Source organism: Pseudorca crassidens, chromosome 8 (genome assembly GCF_039906515.1).
Source record: "Pseudorca crassidens isolate mPseCra1 chromosome 8, mPseCra1.hap1, whole genome shotgun sequence".
NCBI classification, from domain to species: domain Eukaryota; kingdom Metazoa; phylum Chordata; class Mammalia; order Artiodactyla; family Delphinidae; genus Pseudorca; species Pseudorca crassidens.
In genome coordinates this window covers 101,199,904-101,217,940 of record NC_090303.1, presented here as the reverse complement: position 1 = coordinate 101,217,940, position 18,037 = coordinate 101,199,904, and the positions used below count along the sequence as shown (strand labels likewise).

Here is an 18,037-nt window from a genome sequence, read left to right as displayed (position 1 = left end):
AAGGAAGGCATGTTCTCAGCAAAAGAGGCCAGAGTCCTTAGAATTTTGGCCCTTCGTGTGGGTTGCCGATCCCTGGTGGCTGGCTAGCCCTCTGGGGGCTCTGGAAGTCTCCCTCTCAGGGCCTCTTCAGCAGATCAGTGAGTACCACTGGCCTTATTAAGTGGGAGAGCATCTGATGGGGAAAGGGGCTTCCCCGGGGCAGCTGTCCTCTCTGGGCTAACTTCCATGTCAGTCAGCCTAGTGACCAGTCCTAATGTTGCTGCCTGGGGAGTCCCTTTTAAAAGGCCCATCTAGGAGGGAGAGGGACTATACACGTGGATTTTTTATTTGGCCAACTTAGAGCTTCAGTTCTTGGGTGGCTGGGGGCCCCACTCCCAGTGGCCCATCTGTGCTGGTGGGGAATGGCCGGCGTGGGCTCCATTCTGGGCTGCCACCCTGGAGGTGTGAGTGACAGGGTCAGGTGGGGCAGGGGGGGCAGACACATGGACAGGCAGGTTTCACCGCAGAGGCGATGGGCAGAGACAGCTGGCTGGCTGGGGGTTAGGGTTAGACATAGCGCAGGCAGGAGGGACCGGAGGGAGAGTCGGCAGTTAGAAGGGCTTCACCAAGCTCAGGATTAGGGCTCTGCTCCCTGTTCCTGGGAGCAGCTGCACTCCTGGGGGTGAAGTGGGTGGTGCTAGAATGGTATCAGGGGCACAGGGTCTGCAACCATCACTCGCTAAATCTCCTTCCTGCTCTCCAGCCCCCATCCCACCCAGCCTCCACTTGACAGCCCCTCAGACCCTCCCCAACCCCTCTTCTGAAATCTGGACAAGTGAGGTTTTAAAAGTCTGTGGGCTACTTCACTCAATACATTTGATGTCATCTACATCCCAGCTGAGCACCGGGGTAGCGGCAAAGGAATACACCTGCCTCATCTCCCTCTCCGTGGCCCCCTGCGAACCCAGACTTCTGACCTCACTGGGGCAGGGTGGGGAGTAGAGGCGGTCTGGAGGATGGGACTGTCTCTGGTGATTCGGGTGGACGGGCAGGGAGAGATGGATATAAGAGGAAATGCTGCTACTTTTGACCTACCCAAGCCCTCTGGACCTCCCATCTCCAGTTAAGCCTCCCCCCACCCCCCCATCGGAGAATCCTGGTGAGGTCTGACCTCAGTCCCTCAGGTTGCCTCCAGCCTTCACCTTGAGAGCAAATTATGGGGATGGGCTACGTCAGCAAAGCCCCTGCCTGGGGAGGCTTGGAATCAGAGGAAGGGGGTGGGGATCAGGGCTGAGGCGTCAAAGGCAGGGGCCCAGAGAGAAGAGTGGGTTGAAATGGGAAGGGTGAGTTCAAGGCAGGACAGCCCAGGAAATGGACTGGGAAGCAGGGAATGGGAAGAGGGGCAGCAGAAGTCCGAGCAGGGAGCCCAGCCCCTAAACTAAACGAAGCAGCAGAGAGCAAAAAGCCCATCAGGAAACTGGCCGCTCAGCGCTGCCTTCGCCGGGAGGAGCTGCATGACCTTGGCTAGGTTGCTTTTCTCCTTGAGCCGCGGTTGCCTCATCTGTCAAGTGGGGAGAGAAGGACCCGCTCCGACTGTCTTGCAGAGGAGCATGTGGATGTGAACATCCTTTAAAAAGGTTGAAAGGCGCCATTAATATTCATTTTCGCGGCACCTTCCGCAAATCCGAGGCTGGCAGTGCCCTGTGCAGTTGCCTGGCTTCAGTTAGCTTCCTGCAGCGAGACGCAAAGCCCCCCTCCGCCAAAGCTGCGCGGTTCCGGCGCCCCCGCCCACCCCTCGCTCGAGCCGTCGGCAGCAGGGTCACGGGCCGGGGGCTCGGGGTGGGAGAGACGCAGCTCACCGCGCCTGGAACAGGGGCCCTGGTCTGACCGGCGGACGCCTGTGTCTGCTTCACCCCCGCCTCCCCAGCGCCCCGGGATGCCGTCTGGAGCCCGGATGCCCCACCAGGGGGCGCCCATGGGCCCCCCGGGCTCCCCGTACATGGGCAGCCCCGCCGTGCGACCCGGCCTGGCCCCCGCGGGCATGGAGCCCGCCCGCAAGCGAGCAGCGCCCCCGCCCGGCCAGAGCCAGGCCCAGAGCCAGGGCCAGCCGGTGCCCACCGCCCCCGCGCGGAGCCGCAGGTAAGAGGGGCCCAGAGCAGAGGGGGCGGACGCAGGACCCGCAGGGACGGGGTGGGCGAGGACCGGGATTGGAAGCGGGAGGAGAGCGATCGGCAGGGAACAGGAGTCCTGGGTGGGATGCCCTCCCGGGAGGCGGGCTGAGGGGGCACTGGTCTGGTTCCTTTGTGTGCCCACCGTAGAGACAGGCTGCGGCCGTCGCGCCCTTCTCCTTGTCACCTGCTCTGTCCCTCTCTCCACCCCAGTCCCCAGGTTCTGGCTGATGCTTCAGTCTTTGGGGTGCGGGCGGGCTGGCACTGGGACTGAGGGCAGAGCTTTAGACTGTGTTTCTTAGTGTGGTTGTCCAGGGCGCCTTCCTCAGAACCCGCGGGCTTGCCTGTTCAAAAGCCCCACTCCAGATCTTCTTCATCTGAATCTCTGGCCAGGGGGGTGGAGCCTGGGGGTGTGCCCCGTGGGTGGCCAGTCGCTGCCCCATTGTGCTCTCAGGTGATTCTTTATCAATCAAATGTTGAAGAGTTGCCACGATCTGTCCTCTGGATCAGGTCTAACCCCTAACCATCAAGGGCCAGCCTATTTACTTGTCTGAGCCAGCTGGTGGCACCCCAAAAGCCCCTGCGCGTGCCTGGCAAGAGAGATACCCCTCTGGGTTTCACTATTTAGCCAAACACACATGCTTCCCTTTGCACACCAGATGGAGTCTTATAAAAGGTGCAATATGGATTTTACCGCATTATTAAATATTTTTTACATAGCAAGGAAAATTCACCGTTTATAGGAATCCCATGATGAATTCTTTTGCAAAGTGAGTCATTCTTTTATACAGTAAAGAGTCCCTGATTTAGCTTGTATAAATGGAGAGTTTCACGTAGATAATTTCTTCAAAACAAATCAGACCTTTAATGAAAACTGCTTGCCTAGCCTTAGAACAGATTTTTGGACAGAGAGGGGGCAGTGGTTGAGAACACCACAAGGGGGCAGTATGCAGCCATCCTCTAGACTGGGTTCTAATTTCTACTTGCCAAGGATTTTCTGGGGTGCTTTTGGGAGTCAGAAGCAGCTAGTGGATCGAGTCCAAGTCCCAGCTGCTACCCCAGGTCCAGCCACAGCCACACCCCTCAGGAGAACGTCCTATCCACTCTCTCTGGATACCTATGGGTGTGTCCCTGGACCCTGCTGGCAGGTGGCCCAAGGGCATGAGCACCCCCTGCCCATCAGTGTCCCCTTCCAAGCCCAGGGTGGCAGGGGTGCAAGTCCAGCTTCACACCATCATTTCCTGCTCCAGGGATGGGCCAGGGGTGTCAGCTCCCCTCCCTTTGAGCTCAGGCCACCTTGGACCGTGCACCCCTGCTTAGCAGAGAAAGCGAGTCCTCAGAATCCATCCTCCCTCTCCTCTGTCCTCCCCTCTTCCCAGCTTTCCTCAAAGGCTTCTGCAGCTCCCCTACCCCCAGCCCCTTCTAAGTCTCATTTCGATGGCCCTGAGGATGTGGTGGAGCAGAAGGGGGCTCCCAGGCTGGAGAAAGCACGGGGTCACCTCTGCTCCCCCCTGAGAGGACAGAGCACCAGTGCCACACACCAGCATCATAGCCCCTTGGGCAGGCAGACAAGCGGGGTGTGGGAACCCCAGCCAGGCGAGCTGAGATGTCGGGATAATTTAGCAGGTGGCCTCGTTACTCCCAGATCTGTCGCCATGGTAACCTGGTTTTTTCTTTAAAAAATGTACAGTGCCAAGAGGAGGAAGATGGCTGACAAAATCCTCCCTCAAAGGGTGAGTGCCTTTCACAGCAGCCCCCAGCCCACCCCCCACCCTTTGCTGCTCCGCCCTCCTTCCCCCCTCCCCGCCACCCCGTGCCTCTTCCCCTCCCCCCTCAGGAGCTGCGCTTCAGCATCACAGTCACTTTCACTTTTTGTTCAAAAAGCTAATTAAGAAGTGAGGCTCCCCAGGCCAGAGGGAGGGGGTGGGGCGGAGGGAACAGGCGGAGCCATAGGGTTAGGATACTGGGTCTGGGGTGCAGTAGGTTGAATTCCAGCGGTATGAAGACATAAAGGCGTGGGACAAAGAGGAGAGGAGAGCTCGGGGATCACAGGCTGGCAGGGGGAGTGAAGGGCACAGGCATCGTAAGAGGACCCAGGCCGAGCTAGCTAAGGAGTAGCATGGTTGAGCAGCCATGAGCCAGGGTAGAGGCAGGCAGCGACATCACCTGTCCCGGGGACGCCAGGGTCCGTCCTCTCCACTTTGCAGACACCCAAGGGAAACCCAGAGGCCGTGTGACAGGGGAGAGGACAAGACAAGGAGGTGAAGCCCTCGCGCTTGCTGGGCTCCCTGGGTGCTCTGGCCGCCCCTAGTGATGAGATGCACTGTGGGAGAAGCAGTTTTTATCCCCACACGTCAAGGCCCTTATTGCTGGATTCGGAGTCCTGGGGAGAGCTCTCGCTCCTGCTCTCAAAGTTCCACGCCCTGAACCTCCTGGCCAGCTCCCCGCCACGCCCTTTGTGTCCTGGGACCACATGACGCACACACATTCCACCTGCAAGGCTGGCTGAGCCCCTGGTTCCCGGCCTTGTTCCTCCTCTTCCAGATCCGGGAGCTGGTCCCAGAGTCCCAGGCTTACATGGACCTCCTGGCCTTTGAGAGGAAACTGGATCAAACCATCATGCGGAAGCGGGTGGACATCCAGGAGGCTCTGAAGAGGCCAATGAAGGTGCCTTGGCTTGGGGGCAGGAAGAGGGGGCTAAGTCCTATTCCCAGAATGGAGAAGCGGGCTCGCGCTGGGGCCTGGCTCTGTGCTACACTCTTTATTTCTACAGCAAAAGCGGAAGCTGCGTCTTTATATCTCCAACACTTTTAACCCTGCGAAGCCCGATGCTGAGGATTCTGATGGCAGCATTGCCTCCTGGGAGCTGCGGGTGGAGGGGAAGCTCCTGGATGACGTACGTCCTGGCCCAGGTCTCTCCAGGTGTCCTGGGGTGGGTATGGGGCTGAGCCCAGGACAGTACCAGAGTGCCAGCACTCAGGGCTAGGAAGTCGGTCCTGGCCGGGGTGGGGGGCGGCGGGGGGGTCTAGAGAGACGTCTGGCTGGAGGCCTGCTTCTGACTGTGCCGCCCTGCCCAACCAGCCCACCCCCCACACCCCGCTCCCAACTCATTCTGCCCCGACGGTCCCTGTTCCGCCCCCACGGTCTGCTCCTCTCCCACAGCCCAGCAAGCAGAAGCGGAAGTTTTCTTCCTTCTTCAAGAGTTTGGTCATTGAGCTGGACAAAGACCTTTACGGCCCTGACAACCACCTAGTGGAGGTAAGACCCAGACCCCCTCTGCCCTTGAACCTGCCCCCCTTCCACACACCACAGTCCCGTCAGCTGCACAGGTTTGGATGAGGGAGCCCCCGCCACCAGGGCTCTAGCCCCACCAGCTCGGTTGGGCCTGTGAGGTGAGCCGGCTCTTATCCCCTGGACAGTGGCACCGGACGCCCACCACGCAGGAGACGGATGGGTTCCAGGTGAAGAGGCCGGGGGACCTGAGCGTGCGCTGCACGCTGCTCCTCATGCTGGACTACCAGGTGTGTGCCCCACCCCCCAGACACCACATGAGGCCCTCAGCCCCCCACGCCCTTTCTCCTAGATGGGGCGGGCCTCGGCCTCAAAGGTGCACATCCTGAGAGATCCCGTTCTCCTCCCTACCCCGCCCTCTCCAGAGCACGTTTCTGAGAAGCCCAGGCACCACATCCGCGCTGAGTCCCAAGCCGCCTGGCCCTGAGCGCTTTCCACTCTCTTTCTTTTACCTCATTTTCATGGTCACCTTTTCCCAGCCTCCCCAGTTCAAACTGGATCCCCGCCTGGCCCGCCTGCTGGGGTTGCACACACAGAGCCGCTCAGCCATCGTCCAGGCCCTGTGGCAGTACGTGAAGACCAACAGGCTGCAGGACTCGCACGACAAGGAATACATCAACGGGGACAAGTATTTCCAGCAGGTACCCTCTCCCCTGAGCCCGGGGCCCCGGGGAGCAGGCAGAGTTACCGGTAGGGGAAGTGCCCCTACTAAGGTGACACCCCTGACTCCCTTCTCGACTCCGTCGGAAACGGTCTCGGAGCCAGAGACCAGGGTTCTAGTCCAGGTTCTGCCGTGGCACAGCTCTGTGCGGTGGCCCACCCATCGTAGCCACCCCAGGTGAGGAAGACCTGGAACCCCAGGAGGCCAACAGCTTTGGGGAACACATTCTTGTCACTTGGAATTAGGATCCCCGAGTTCTAGTCCTGGGTCTAGACTCTGGGTAGATTACTTAAGCTATTTTGAGCCTTGTTCCTTATCTTTACAACAGGGTGATAACGATACCTGTCCCATCTAGCCCACCGGGCAGTTAGGAGAATCAAATTGCTGTGGAAGTGATTTGACAAGAGTTCTACCAAACTAGACATTATTAATAATATTTTTAATAATAATTTTTAAATAAATACAACAGATAGACTTTAGTAAAAATAACAGTTGATATTTATTGAGTACTGAACCACGTGCCGAGCACTGTTCCAAGCACTTTATGTGTAACGGACTCATTTAATTCTAACAACCCCTTGAGATAGATACCATTGCCATCCCCTTTCCAGAGATGAAGAAACTGAGGAGGAGATGTCAAGTAAGTTGCTCAGGGTTGCACAGTGAGCGGTGGAAGCAGGACTTACACCCGGGCCGGCCGACCCAAGGCCTGTGCTCTCACCCACGCGCTGCACACCCCTCCCGGTCAGCGCTCCTCTGGTCGCAGCCCACCTGGCCCCAGCCCCGTGAGCACTGGCTTCTCGTGGCCTTTTCAGAATGGAAACTATGCTCTTTCAAGCACAGAAAAGCGATCTCTCTCTCCCACTTCAGATTTTTGATTGTCCCCGGCTGAAGTTTTCTGAGATTCCCCAGCGCCTCACAGCTCTGCTATTGCCCCCTGACCCAATTGTCATCAACCACGTCATCAGGTGAGGCCCCCCGGCTGCTCCTCAGAACAGGGAATCTCTGTGGTGGTCCTGCCCTCCCTGCCCCTCCTTCTGCCTCCCCACCCCCCACACCGCCCCTCCCCTCTGCTTCGGGCCCCAGCGCCCTTGGCCTCTGGGGGGGCGGCATGGACGCCAAGGGTTGGACTCCCCTGGCAGCGTGGACCCATCAGACCAGAAGAAGACGGCGTGCTATGACATTGATGTGGAGGTAGAGGAGCCACTGAAGGGACAGATGAGCAGCTTCCTCCTGTCCACGGCCAACCAGCAGGAGATCAGCGCCCTGGACAGTAAGGTGGGGCCAGAGCCCAGAGCTGGAGTGGGACGTTAACCCAAAAGTGACAGAAGTACAGACAAAACAGACAAGAACGTGGGCCTATGGAGAGAGGAAGGGGAGGTGGCCCTTCCCTCGCTACTTGGAGCTCCGCCCATCCCCCTTTCCCTGGGACTGCCTGGGCATCAGGGACCTGAGGGATTGCCCTTCAAAGGCACAACAGCAAACCCCTTCCCCACCCCCGTACCGCCCCCCCCCCCGCCCGTTTCCCTTCCTCTCACATCAGCACGGCCAGGTGAAAGCCTCTGTCTTTCTACCTGTAGATCCATGAGACGATTGAGTCCATAAACCAGCTCAAGATCCAGAGGGACTTCATGCTAAGCTTCTCCAGAGACCCCAAAGGCTACATCCAAGACCTCCTCCGCTCCCAGAGCCGGGACCTCAAGGTGAAGGGGACTCAGGGAGCACTGGATGGAAGACAAGCACATCGGGAAGACAGTAAACATTGTTCACAGGGGCTGGAGGGGGTCCGGGCTCGGGGCTGACCCCACTGCTCCCTCCCAGGTGATGACAGATGTGGCAGGCAACCCTGAGGAGGAGCGCCGGGCTGAGTTCTACCACCAGCCCTGGTCCCAGGAAGCCGTCAGCCGCTACTTCTACTGCAAGGTGTGAAGGGCCCCCGCAGGCCTCCGCCACCGCTTCCGGATGCTCCTCCAGGGCAGGTGGGGTCCTGTCACTCACCAGCAGCAGGTAACCTGCCCCTGCTCTCACTCCGCTACAGATCCAGCAGCGCAGGCAGGAGCTGGAGCAGTCCCTGGTTGTGCGCAACACCTAGGAGCCCTGTGCGAGCACCAAACACCGCTGGGGGCCTCAGGCCCTGCCCTGTGCCCTAGGGCTCTGCCATCACTCGACAGACGCCTCGCCTCACCTCTCTCGCCTCTCTCGGGTGAGGCAGGGACTGGATTAAAGGTGTTCACCTGATAACAGCCGTGTGGTCATTGGTAACTGGGGAGGGAGGAGGCAGGGGAGGGCAGTGGGTCCCTCTGGGAAACTCCCCACCCCCTCCCTCAGAGTCTTCTTACTCCATTTTCCCTAGACCTAAAAACAGTTCGGCAGAAGACACTTTTAATGACATTTTCTTATTCGGAAATACAGCAACAAGCCCTCCATCTGTCCATCCGTGTTGCCCCGCCTTGCCGGGGCCAAGGCCGAAGGGCCCTAAGTGGGGGCGCGGGGCCCCGGGCCGCGCTACGTGCTATTGGCCTGCTCCTGTTCGAACAGAGCCACGGCGAGCTGCGCGCGGGCCCCCAGCCCCTCCAGGGTACTCAGGCGGCAGCGGTGGTAGAGCTCCTCGCTGAGCCGAGGGCTGCAGTCACGCACGGAGAACTTCTGCACCAGCCCTGGCTCCACGGCCCGGAAAAGGTGGAGCCCTGAGAACCGGAGGAAAACATCCATCACCTCCAGCCCCTCCAGGGCTTCCTCCTCTTCCTGGCCCGCCAGCTCACCAGCCAGCCGGGCTCGGGCCGCCAGGTAGTCAGCGTTGTAGAAGCAGCCCTCTGCAGAAGCCTGTCGGTCAAACCTGCCCCCAACGGGAGCCCCCCGGGCAGGCTCAGCACCAGGAGGGGACGGGGGGTCGGGGCCGGCCCCCGGGGGCCCTTGGGGAGATCTCTGTGGTGCCAGGGCGGGGCTGAACTCCTGGAAGTGGACCGGGAAGAAGGCCTGCCAGCCGGAGATGGCATTCATGCGGCAGCGGTTGAGGACCTCGGGCCCGGGCCTGGTCCACACGGTGGCGAGGAAGAAGAGCGTGTCCACGGGGTGCTTCTTAGAGACCACGTCCAGGAGCCGCACCTGGGAAGGGGCCTCCGCGCGCACAGCGAGCCAGGCCAGCCTCGTCCCAGGGTACCGTCGTTCCAACTCAGCCGCCGCAGCCTTCACCCCAAGAAACGGGTCCGGGGCCCCTCGGCCCCCTTCCCGCGGCCCATAGACCAGCAACAGGGTGAGTAGGGCATGCTCTCGCGGCTCCAGGACACCGGCTGCAAAGGCCTCCAGGAACGCAGAGGCCGCGGCGGCTTCGGCCACCAGCAGCGGCAGCACCAGCTGCACGCGGGTGGCCTCGGTGACGTAGGGCATGGGGAGGATCTCCACCCGGCTCAGGGGCCGCAGCAGGCTGACCCTGCGGGCCAGGGCCCGCCGGTGCCCGCGCTGCGTCACGGCTTCCAGCAGCAGGTCCAGGGTGTACTCCATGCCCCGCGCTGGGTCAAAGCGCCGGTAGCCGTTGAGAAGCCGCTGCTTCTGGAAGCGCAGGCGGGGCTGATAGCGCCGATTCAGCTGCTCCAAAGCAGTCTCCACGGCGTCCCCCACATCTGCCCTGCTAGCCCCTTGCAGTGGGCACTTGGGGGCCCCGTCTGCACAGGAGAAGGTGTGCTGCTCTGTGAAGTAGTCCCAGCCCAGCACCTCAAAACGAGAGTGCGGTGTAAAAGGGGCCGGGAGCCCAATGGGCCAGCTCAGGCCTGCCTCCCCCTCAGGGGTCAGCACGGTCAGGTTCCGGATCTGAGCCTGGGTGGGAGGGACGCCCAGTTAGTGCCCCGCTAGGCAGTCAGGACCCTACCCCGCTCCGGCGTCCCGGGGCCTGAGGTCTGCCCTGGCCCCAGTAGCACTCAGTGAGGCTCATCGCTTAATTCCCTGTCCTCTACATTCTTTAATCGGGAAGGTGCAGAAGGCATTCGAGTCACAGCCGCCTTTCACAACTGCTGTGAGGAGGCGGCGGTGGGAAACGTGCTTTCCTGGAGGTTAAAGCTCCCTGAAATCTAAAGCTGGGCATCTTTCTCTTCCATACTCAAAGCACTCGCGCTCTCTTCACAAAGAGCCCTTAGTTTTCACCTGTACCCCACCTCAGACAACCCCCGCGGTCAAGCAGAGAGTTCCTCTACCTTCTGCCCTTGGACCGTCTAAGGGCGGTGCTGGAGGTTCAGGGACTTCTAGGTTTTTGCCTCCTTGCTGGAGAGGAATTAAAACTATTCTGTCAGGACTTCCCTGGTGGTTAAGACTCCGAGCTTCCACTGCAGGGGGCACGGGTTTGGTCCCTGCTCGGGGAACTAGGATCCTGCGAGCTGCGCAGGGGGGCCAAAAAATTCAAAAATTAAAAAAACACTATTCTTAGACTCCAATAAAGATGTTAAAAACAAACATTAATTCACTTAACTTATATAAAACTCAAAAAACAAAAACCCCAAACCACCCCCCGCTAAAAAAAAAACACAAACCACTCTTCTATCTAAGCACTCTACCAAGCCCGATCCTCAGAGCTCACCTGCAAACCCTTTTAAGTGCATCCAGGTCATGCCAGGAGCTTTGATTATATGACTGACCTGGACCCCCCAGGGCCCCTTCTCCCTGAGTTGTTTTAAATCGGGGTATGGTCGGCCTCCTTCTACCTCGCCCAGCCTCCCCTCCCACGCATCATGAGCCTGGACGCCTGAAGCTCCCTGTGACCTCCAACCCTGGTCCCAGGCTCACCTGCAGCTGTTCTATTTCACTGTACGCTCGTTCCAGCTCCAGAGCACTGAAGCGCTTGTGGAGCCGGTACATGAGGGTTCCCTCGGAGACAGGGTGCACCGCAAAAGCACTCAGGAAAGCCGAGCTCCCCTCCTTCTCGGGGTCCCTATTTTTGGCCAGTTCAAATGAGCGATACTGCTGCCCCTAGAGGACCAATGAGACCAATCAGTGCCACACAGGGAGGGCTGCCCGGCCTGACCACCCTCGACCACGCTCAGCATTCACACCTATTACCGCCACTGCCGCAGAAGCGCAGAAGGCACAGCTCATTCTGGTGTCCCCTCAACCTCAGCCTTACTCTCACCAACGGATTTTGGAAAAGAGAGTGCTAGCTAGGCAACTAAGGATGCCCTAGCTCCCGCCCCGCCCCAGCAAAGAACGCCACTGTCCCTCAGAATGAAAGCCGAAAGCCAGCAAATACTCCCAATACTCTGGTCTGGGAGGAGGGGCCCCTCTGGCATTGTCCCCTCTTCACCAACCAAAAGGGAGGTTCCTGGGCTACCTTACCCCTCCAGGAGAGTGGCCATCTCTAGGACACTCCCAGATCATTGGTGACTGTGCAAGTGTCGGGGAAGGGGCGGAAGGCAAGGGGCCAGGTGGGAGGAATGGTAAGGGGCACCTTTCTGGCTTGCTCGGAGGGTCCCTGACAAGGTGCCACTTTTGACGGCCCTAGGGATCTAAGACTGTCAGAGGTGAGCAAGGGAGAGCTAGAGGGGTGATCGGGGTTGGAAAAGGCACGACAGCCCCGAGGTGCCGCTGGGAAAGCGCCAGCGGCACCCAGCCTCGAGGCCAATCGCTCGGTCGCTACTAACTTGTCGGGGGCCGGGATTAACTCGAAAGGGCTGTCACCTGGTGCTGTGAGACACAGCCGATGCCCAGAGAGTCAATGAGGCAGCGGCCAAGCCACTCATCAGGACGGGCACTGAGGATGTCTCCTCGGCAGCCATCCAGATGTGGCCACAATCGAAGCAGGAGGCTCCGTGACAACAGGTAGCCAAAGCCCCCGTGGCAGTATCGGGCCTGCTCGCCTGCGCCAATGAACTCCTCCGTCCGGCCCAGGTACAGGTCTTGGTTGATACTGAGGTGGCCAGCCAGGGCTGCCAGGCGGGGGGCCTGCACATACGTGTCATCCTGCATGACGAAGAACCAGTCGTAGTCGGCCCCAAAGTGTGTGTGAAGATGGCGCAGGGTCTCGGACATGAGCCAGGCTGGCCGTTCGTCCCCGTGAGATACCACCTGCATCCCTGCCGGAGTCCGGGCCCCTCGCTGCCCAGTGAAGTAGAGTAACCGAGGGAAGTGGTGAGCCACCGTGCGGTTCACAGCCACAGCCAGAGTGGACAGTGTGGCCCGGGAGGTCAGGACAGCCACCAGCAACCGCTCGCGAGAGCCCAGCTCTGTCTGGATGTACCGAGTCCTGTAGGGAGACCAGCATGCCAAGGGTCAACTCCCTAGTCTTTAGGAACACTCAGTGTGTCCAGCATATACATCCCCCTAGGAATTAGTGAGTTGGAGTTGAGAAAAGAGGAGGGACAGACCTCCTCATCCATATTAATGAGCTACTGGAGTGAGCACCCACTGAGTAGCCGACACTGGGACTGATCTGGGGAGAGGTCAACCAAGGCTGGATGGGATGGGCTAGATGCAATTCCTGCCCTGTTGAAGAACATCAACCACTAATTTAACACCAGTGGGTGAGGCTTTCTCAGACCTGAGAAGGAGGAAGAAACTGGACCAAACCCTGATGGATAACAAGGCAAAGAATTGCTTCAAGGAGCCTACAACGATTACCAGTGAAGGCAGAGGCAAGGGCTTGGAGCAGCCCTAAACCGGGGTCTGGGAACTACGCAAACACGTAACTCTCACCTGAGCACCTTCTTGTAGGGCTTGTTGGGATCCCTGTAGTAGGGGACAATCCGGGGTTTGAAGTCTTCATCACTTTGGTCAAGCTGAGCTCCTGAGTCTAGATTCTGTGGCCCTCCTGGTTCCCCCACAGCCACTACACAGGGATCTTCTCCCTCACCCTGGATCCAGGAAACCCGCAAGAGGCTCAGGCTGCACCCCAGAGACAGCCCTAGGATGAGGGGCAGTGCTGGTTGCAGCAGAGCCAACACTGAGCTCAGTCGCATGGCGGTGGGCCCTGCCATGTGCGTGCCCCAGAGAGCACGGCCTCAAGGATCGATCAGTGGGTAAATGGGCACCTGGCCGGGAGCAGGTCTGCCGTTTTAACAAGGGAACCTGGGGTTAATGAGGTCAACAAGAGAACAAGGCGTGTTTGCTTCCAGGCCCAGTATCCCCGGGAAATGTCTGCCTGGCCTTCCGTTGTCAAGGTGCTGGATCTAACCCTCAATCCAAATAGTAAACATTCGAATCAATTTCACCCACTAATGGTGAGGCTTCCAGTAAAAGCGAGAGGAAATAAAACTCAATCCTGTCAAACCTAACCCCAAAAGGACTACATACATCTGAAGACTGGATCTAAGCCAAGAGATGGCAGCAACCGATAAAGATGGGCTTGGGGAAACGCACATGCTCCATCAACACAACAGCCCCCGGCTGGAGGAACCTAACTCCGCAGGCCTTTCCCAAGAAGCGCCCGGCGGGGGCACGTCTCACTCAGTTTACTGCAGGGGCTGCCGACTGGCTGCTGAAGGCCAGCGCCGGGATGGGGTCGGGGCCTTTCCACTCTATTCCCGAGTGTTAAGCAGACATCCGGCTAGGGTACCCACCCCTCCCGGCAGTCAGGAGCGGTCAGGAGCCACTGGCACCGCGCACAGAAGTTCTGCCCACCTAATGAGGTGGACGGAGGATATGGTGACTCAGCACGAAGAGCCTCTCAGAGGAGCACGATGGCTGATGGAGCCACCGTGCAGCGCGTCCTTCTCTGAATCCCCGCTGCTGAGAGGCTGGTGCTGCCTGACAGTAACCCCGGCCGCGTAAGAGCGATTCGGTGTTTGGTTTTCCCAGAGCCCCGGGTACCCAAACCGAACCAAACCAAACCGAGAAGAGAAGCCGCTAGCGACAACGCAGGGATCCTGAGAAGGCACACGGAGGCTCGGCTGGCTTCCGGTGCGCCCGTTGTCAGGCCCGGCGCCCCTGTCTACCTCTCAGCAATCTCTAGTCCTAGAAAGAAGGCCCAAAGCGAGCGTTAGCCGCTAGTCTCACAACAGAAATAAAACCGGCTGCGTCACGGGGCTGCAGAGGAGGGGCAGGGAGACTCGGTTCGTTCTGGCGACGGGAATGGAGACCGCGGCGGGGAGAGGAAGGCAAAGACTCCGTTCTCAGGCCCGTCAGCGGGGGCAAAAGCCCTGCCTGCGCCACTGGGCGAAGGACAACGAGGGACACCGCGAGGCCCACAGGGGGAGTCCCCTGCAGCCGGGCCAGGGGCGGCGGCGTGCTGATAACGAGCGGCCGGGGTATGGCGGCCGCGGCCAGCCGGGTCCCGGGGAGTCGGGGTGGGGGCGTGGGGCTGGGACGTGCTCCTGTCCTCCGGAGCGGTGCCCCCGACGCCCCTTGCAGGGGTAGGGCGGGGAAGGGGGAACAGACCCCAGGGCCCGAGGCGCCGGCTCCACCGCTGCAGCCGCTGCCACCTCACAGCCTGGCCCGTTCCTTCCTCTTCCGCTCGCTGTCAGTGCCCGTCTCTATGGTGACCGCATCCGGCCGCTCGCTCCGCCGCCGCCCTCTCTGTGGTCGTCCCGCCCCCTCTCTGCGCCGCGTACCCGCTGTGGGGTGACGTGGTCGTTCCGCCAGCCCCCCGCCCCCCAGCAACAGGCGTGCGCTCCGCAGACGCTAATGCGAGTGAACCCAGCACGGACCCAAAGGTGACGCAAGCTTCAACCTCAACTCCCTTCTGCCCTAGAAAAAATGACTCTCCCTCAGTGAGCGCGCTTCTGCCTCCTTGGACGACTGTTCCCAATGGGCTTCCCGAACCCCATCACCCACTCAGTTATTTCAGAAATGTTAGTTTGCCTACTAAGTTCCAGATCATCGTAAAGGAGTGGTAGACGAGGTGGGCATGGTCCCTGCCCTCAGGTAGCTGAGAGTTGCGGGAGACAGGCATTAAAGACACATTGACAAAAAAAGTATAAATTTAGGTGGAAGTCACAAACTGTCATAAGAACCATTGCAGAAAAGTAGACTCCAGTGGAGAAACAGGACAGGAAGAATTAGACTGAGAATTTGGGAATCCTGAGATCCAAAGGTTCAGTAAATTACCCAGACAAAAAGTGAAGAGGAGTTTTCCAGGCAAAGAGAACACAGAAGGCCCTGAACAAGGAAGAGATTGGCCCAGAGAACTGGGAAGGCCAAAGCGCTAAAGCCTGGTGAGTGAGGGGAAAACAGGTCAAGGGAGGCTGGAAGGCAGGCGGGGCCTTCAAACAAGTATGGTGCGTTCCCACCCAGGACGGCACATCCCTAGGGAGCAATCTGGAAGTGCAATTTTGTTGTCAGATGGTTGAGGGGGAGGAGCAAGCATGCTAGATGTCTTATACATTGCAAGGTCGTATCACACTAGAAAGAATTATCTGTCCTACATAGCTTTCTTTGTTTTTTGTTTTTGTTTTTTTTTCCAGCCGCGCCGTGGGGCATGGAGGGTCTTAGTTCCCCAACCAGGGATTCAACCTGCGCCCCCTGCAGTGGAAGCCCAGAGTCTCAACCTCTGGACCCTCCAGGGAAGTCCCTGTCCTACGTAGCTTTCAAATATGTCCTACTGAACAATCCTGTTAGTGAAAGAAAAAAAAAAGCTTCCAATCATCTAATCCTTGAGCCTGTGTTTTATATATAAAAATTAAGTAATTTTGCAGGGTTGTAATATGTGCTGAATTTTCAAGGAATGGAACTGTCATGAAAATGGAAGGAACATTGTACTTTCATTTTGTCCAGGAATGTACTTGTTAACATTTTGGAGAACTGTAGCATGCACAGCAATGTCATTCATAGTGTTGTGTCTGCATTTGTACTGTCACATTCAAGCTGGTACTACATTAGGTACAAGCATCCGGCTTGTATCTAGCATACTGAAATAACATAGCATACTGAAATAACATTATTCTTTTATTATAAAGGATTTCCTTTTCTTCTTGCTGTTGTCATTGCACTGTAATTTTTTGAAATTTATGTGTGTAGTTATGTGACATACGAACTTTATTTCAAAACAGGAAGGGGGGTGTTCCTTGAAAAGTTTGTTATTAAAAGGGAACATTGGGGTTGGTAGAGTCAAGAACCCATATAGGAGGCACATGAGATGGAATGCACCAGCCCCTTTACCCTTTACTGTGTTTTGGTCTTATCCTCAGATAGACAGCAATTTGATCTCCCCTCAGCAACTGGCACATAATAGGTGGTATATGAATGGCTTGTTAGAAGACTCTGGGAAGCATAGTAGAAACACTCGTCTAGAGGTTGAAAGATACAGGTTCCAGACCAGCATTGTCCAATGGAAATACAATGTGAGGGACTTCCCTGGTGGTCCAGTGGCTAAGACTCCAAGCTCCCAATGCAGGGGGCTGGGGTTTGATCCCCGATTAGGGAACTAGATCCCGCGTGCCACAGCTAAGACCTGATGCAGCCAAATAAATAAATAAAAATATTAAAAAAAGAAAGAAATATAACATGGGCCGCATATGTAAATTTTAAATATTCTGGTGGCCACAATTTAAAGTATTTATTTAATTGAAGTATATGAAGTTGATTTACAATGTTGTGTTAGTTTCAGGCGTACAGCAAAGTGATTCATTTAGATATAGATATATTCTTTTTCAGATTCTTTCCCATTATAGGTCATTACAAGATAATGAATATAGTTCCCTGTGCTCTACAGTAGGTCCTTGTTGTTTATCTATTTTACATACAGTGGTGTGTATCCCAAATTCCTAATTTATCCCTCCCACCCTTTTCCCCTTTGGTAACCATAAATTTGTTTTCTATGTTTGTGAGCCTGTTTCTGTTTTGTAAATAAATGCATTTGTATCATTTTGTTATTCCACATATAACTGATATCATATGATATTTGTCTTTCTCTGTCTGACTTCATTTAGTATAATAATCTCTAGGTGTATCCATGTTGCTGCAAATGGCAATATTTTTTAAAAATTTATTTTATTGAAGTATAGTTGATTTACAGTGTTGTGTTAATTTCTGCTGTACAGAAAAGTGATTCAGTTTTATATATATATATATGTATATACATTCTTTTCATAGTCCTTTTCATTAGGGTTTATCACAGGAGATTGAATATAGTTCCCTGTGCTATACAGTAGGACCTTGTTGTTTTTTCAGTCTATATATACGGGTTTGCATCTGCTAATCCTAAACTCCCAAACCATGCCTCCTCCACCCACCCTCCCCCTTGGCAACCACAAGTCTGTTTTCTATGTCTGTGAATCTGTTTCTGTTTTATAGATAAGTTCATTTGTGTCATATTTTAGGTTCCACATATAAGTGATATCATATGGTATTTGTCTTTCTGACTTACTTCTCTTAGTGTGATAATCTCTAGGTCCATCCATGTTGCTACAAATGGCATTATTTCATTCTTTTTTATGGCTGAGTAGTATTCCATTGTATATATGTACCCCATTTTTTTATCCTGCAAATGGCAATATTTCATTTTTTATGGCTGAGTAATATTCATATATATATATATATGTGTATATATATATATATATATATATATATATATATATATATATATATATACCCCACATCTTTTTTATCCATTCATCTGTTGATGGACACTTAGGTTGCTTCCATGTCTTGGCTATTGTAAATAGTGCTGCTATGAACATTGGGGTGCATGTATCTTTTCAAATTAGAGTTGTCATCTTTTCTGGATATGTACCCAGGATTGGGATTGCTGGATCATATGGTAGTTCTATTTTTAGTTTTTTAAGGAACCTCCATACTGTTCTCCATAGTGGCTGCACCAATTTACATTCCTACCAGCATGTAGGAGGGTTCCCTTTTCTCCACACCTCTCCAGCATTTCTTATTTGTGGATTTTTTGATGGTGGCCATTCTGACCGGTGTGAAGTGATACCTCATCGTAGTTTTGACTTGCATTTCTCTAATAATTAGCGATGTTGAGCATCTTTTCATGTGGCCACACTTTTTTAAAAAGCAAAATGAAACA

General features: G+C 56.0%; 2 protein-coding genes across 7 annotated transcripts in view; one reads left to right on the top strand and one right to left on the bottom strand.

The window, feature by feature from the left end:
- SMARCD3 (SWI/SNF related, matrix associated, actin dependent regulator of chromatin, subfamily d, member 3) overlaps positions 1-8,340 on the top strand; it is a 32,865-nt gene extending 24,525 nt beyond the window's left edge. For 4 of the 6 annotated variants that reach the window (XM_067747469.1, XM_067747471.1, XM_067747465.1 and 1 more), the window contains 12 exons: positions 1,907-2,118; positions 3,838-3,880; positions 4,692-4,814; positions 4,921-5,079; positions 5,310-5,405; positions 5,567-5,668; positions 5,918-6,079; positions 6,970-7,067; positions 7,242-7,377; positions 7,680-7,802; positions 7,921-8,022; positions 8,138-8,340. In XM_067747469.1, coding sequence (XP_067603570.1) covers positions 1,907-2,118; positions 3,838-3,880; positions 4,692-4,814; positions 4,921-5,079; positions 5,310-5,405; positions 5,567-5,668; positions 5,918-6,079; positions 6,970-7,067; positions 7,242-7,377; positions 7,680-7,802; positions 7,921-8,022; positions 8,138-8,191 — 1,410 coding nt within the window. In that variant the 3' untranslated portion in view covers positions 8,192-8,340. The remainder of the gene's footprint in view (positions 1-1,906; positions 2,119-3,837; positions 3,881-4,691; positions 4,815-4,920; positions 5,080-5,309; positions 5,406-5,566; positions 5,669-5,917; positions 6,080-6,969; positions 7,068-7,241; positions 7,378-7,679; positions 7,803-7,920; positions 8,023-8,137) is intronic. The other 2 variants (XM_067747467.1, XM_067747468.1) reach the window with 1 other exon arrangement.
- Positions 8,341-8,464: 124 nt separating this feature from the next.
- On the bottom strand, positions 8,465-14,560 carry CHPF2 (chondroitin polymerizing factor 2). Its single transcript, XM_067747462.1, has 5 exons — positions 14,455-14,560; positions 12,775-14,031; positions 11,761-12,325; positions 10,873-11,055; positions 8,465-9,912 (listed from the first exon to the last, which is right to left on the bottom strand). Exons 2-5 carry the CDS (start codon positions 13,053-13,055, stop codon positions 8,605-8,607), a joined length of 2,337 nt encoding a protein of 778 aa, XP_067603563.1. The 5' UTR covers positions 13,056-14,031; positions 14,455-14,560; the 3' UTR covers positions 8,465-8,604.
- Between the last annotated feature and the right edge of the window lie 3,477 nt (positions 14,561-18,037).

Bases quoted from the DNA above. Each gene is read 5' to 3' on its own strand.
- CHPF2 (XM_067747462.1), bottom strand. From the start codon at position 13,055: ATGGCAGGGCCCACCGCCATGCGACTGAGCTCAGTGTTGGCTCTGCTG. The intron at 12,326-12,774 runs GTGAGAGTTACG...GTCTCCCTACAG, and splicing joins CCCTACAAGAAGGTGCTCAG to GACTCGGTACATCCAGACAG. The intron at 9,913-10,872 runs GTGAGCCTGGGA...CCTCCCACCCAG, and splicing joins GTGAAATAGAACAGCTGCAG to GCTCAGATCCGGAACCTGAC.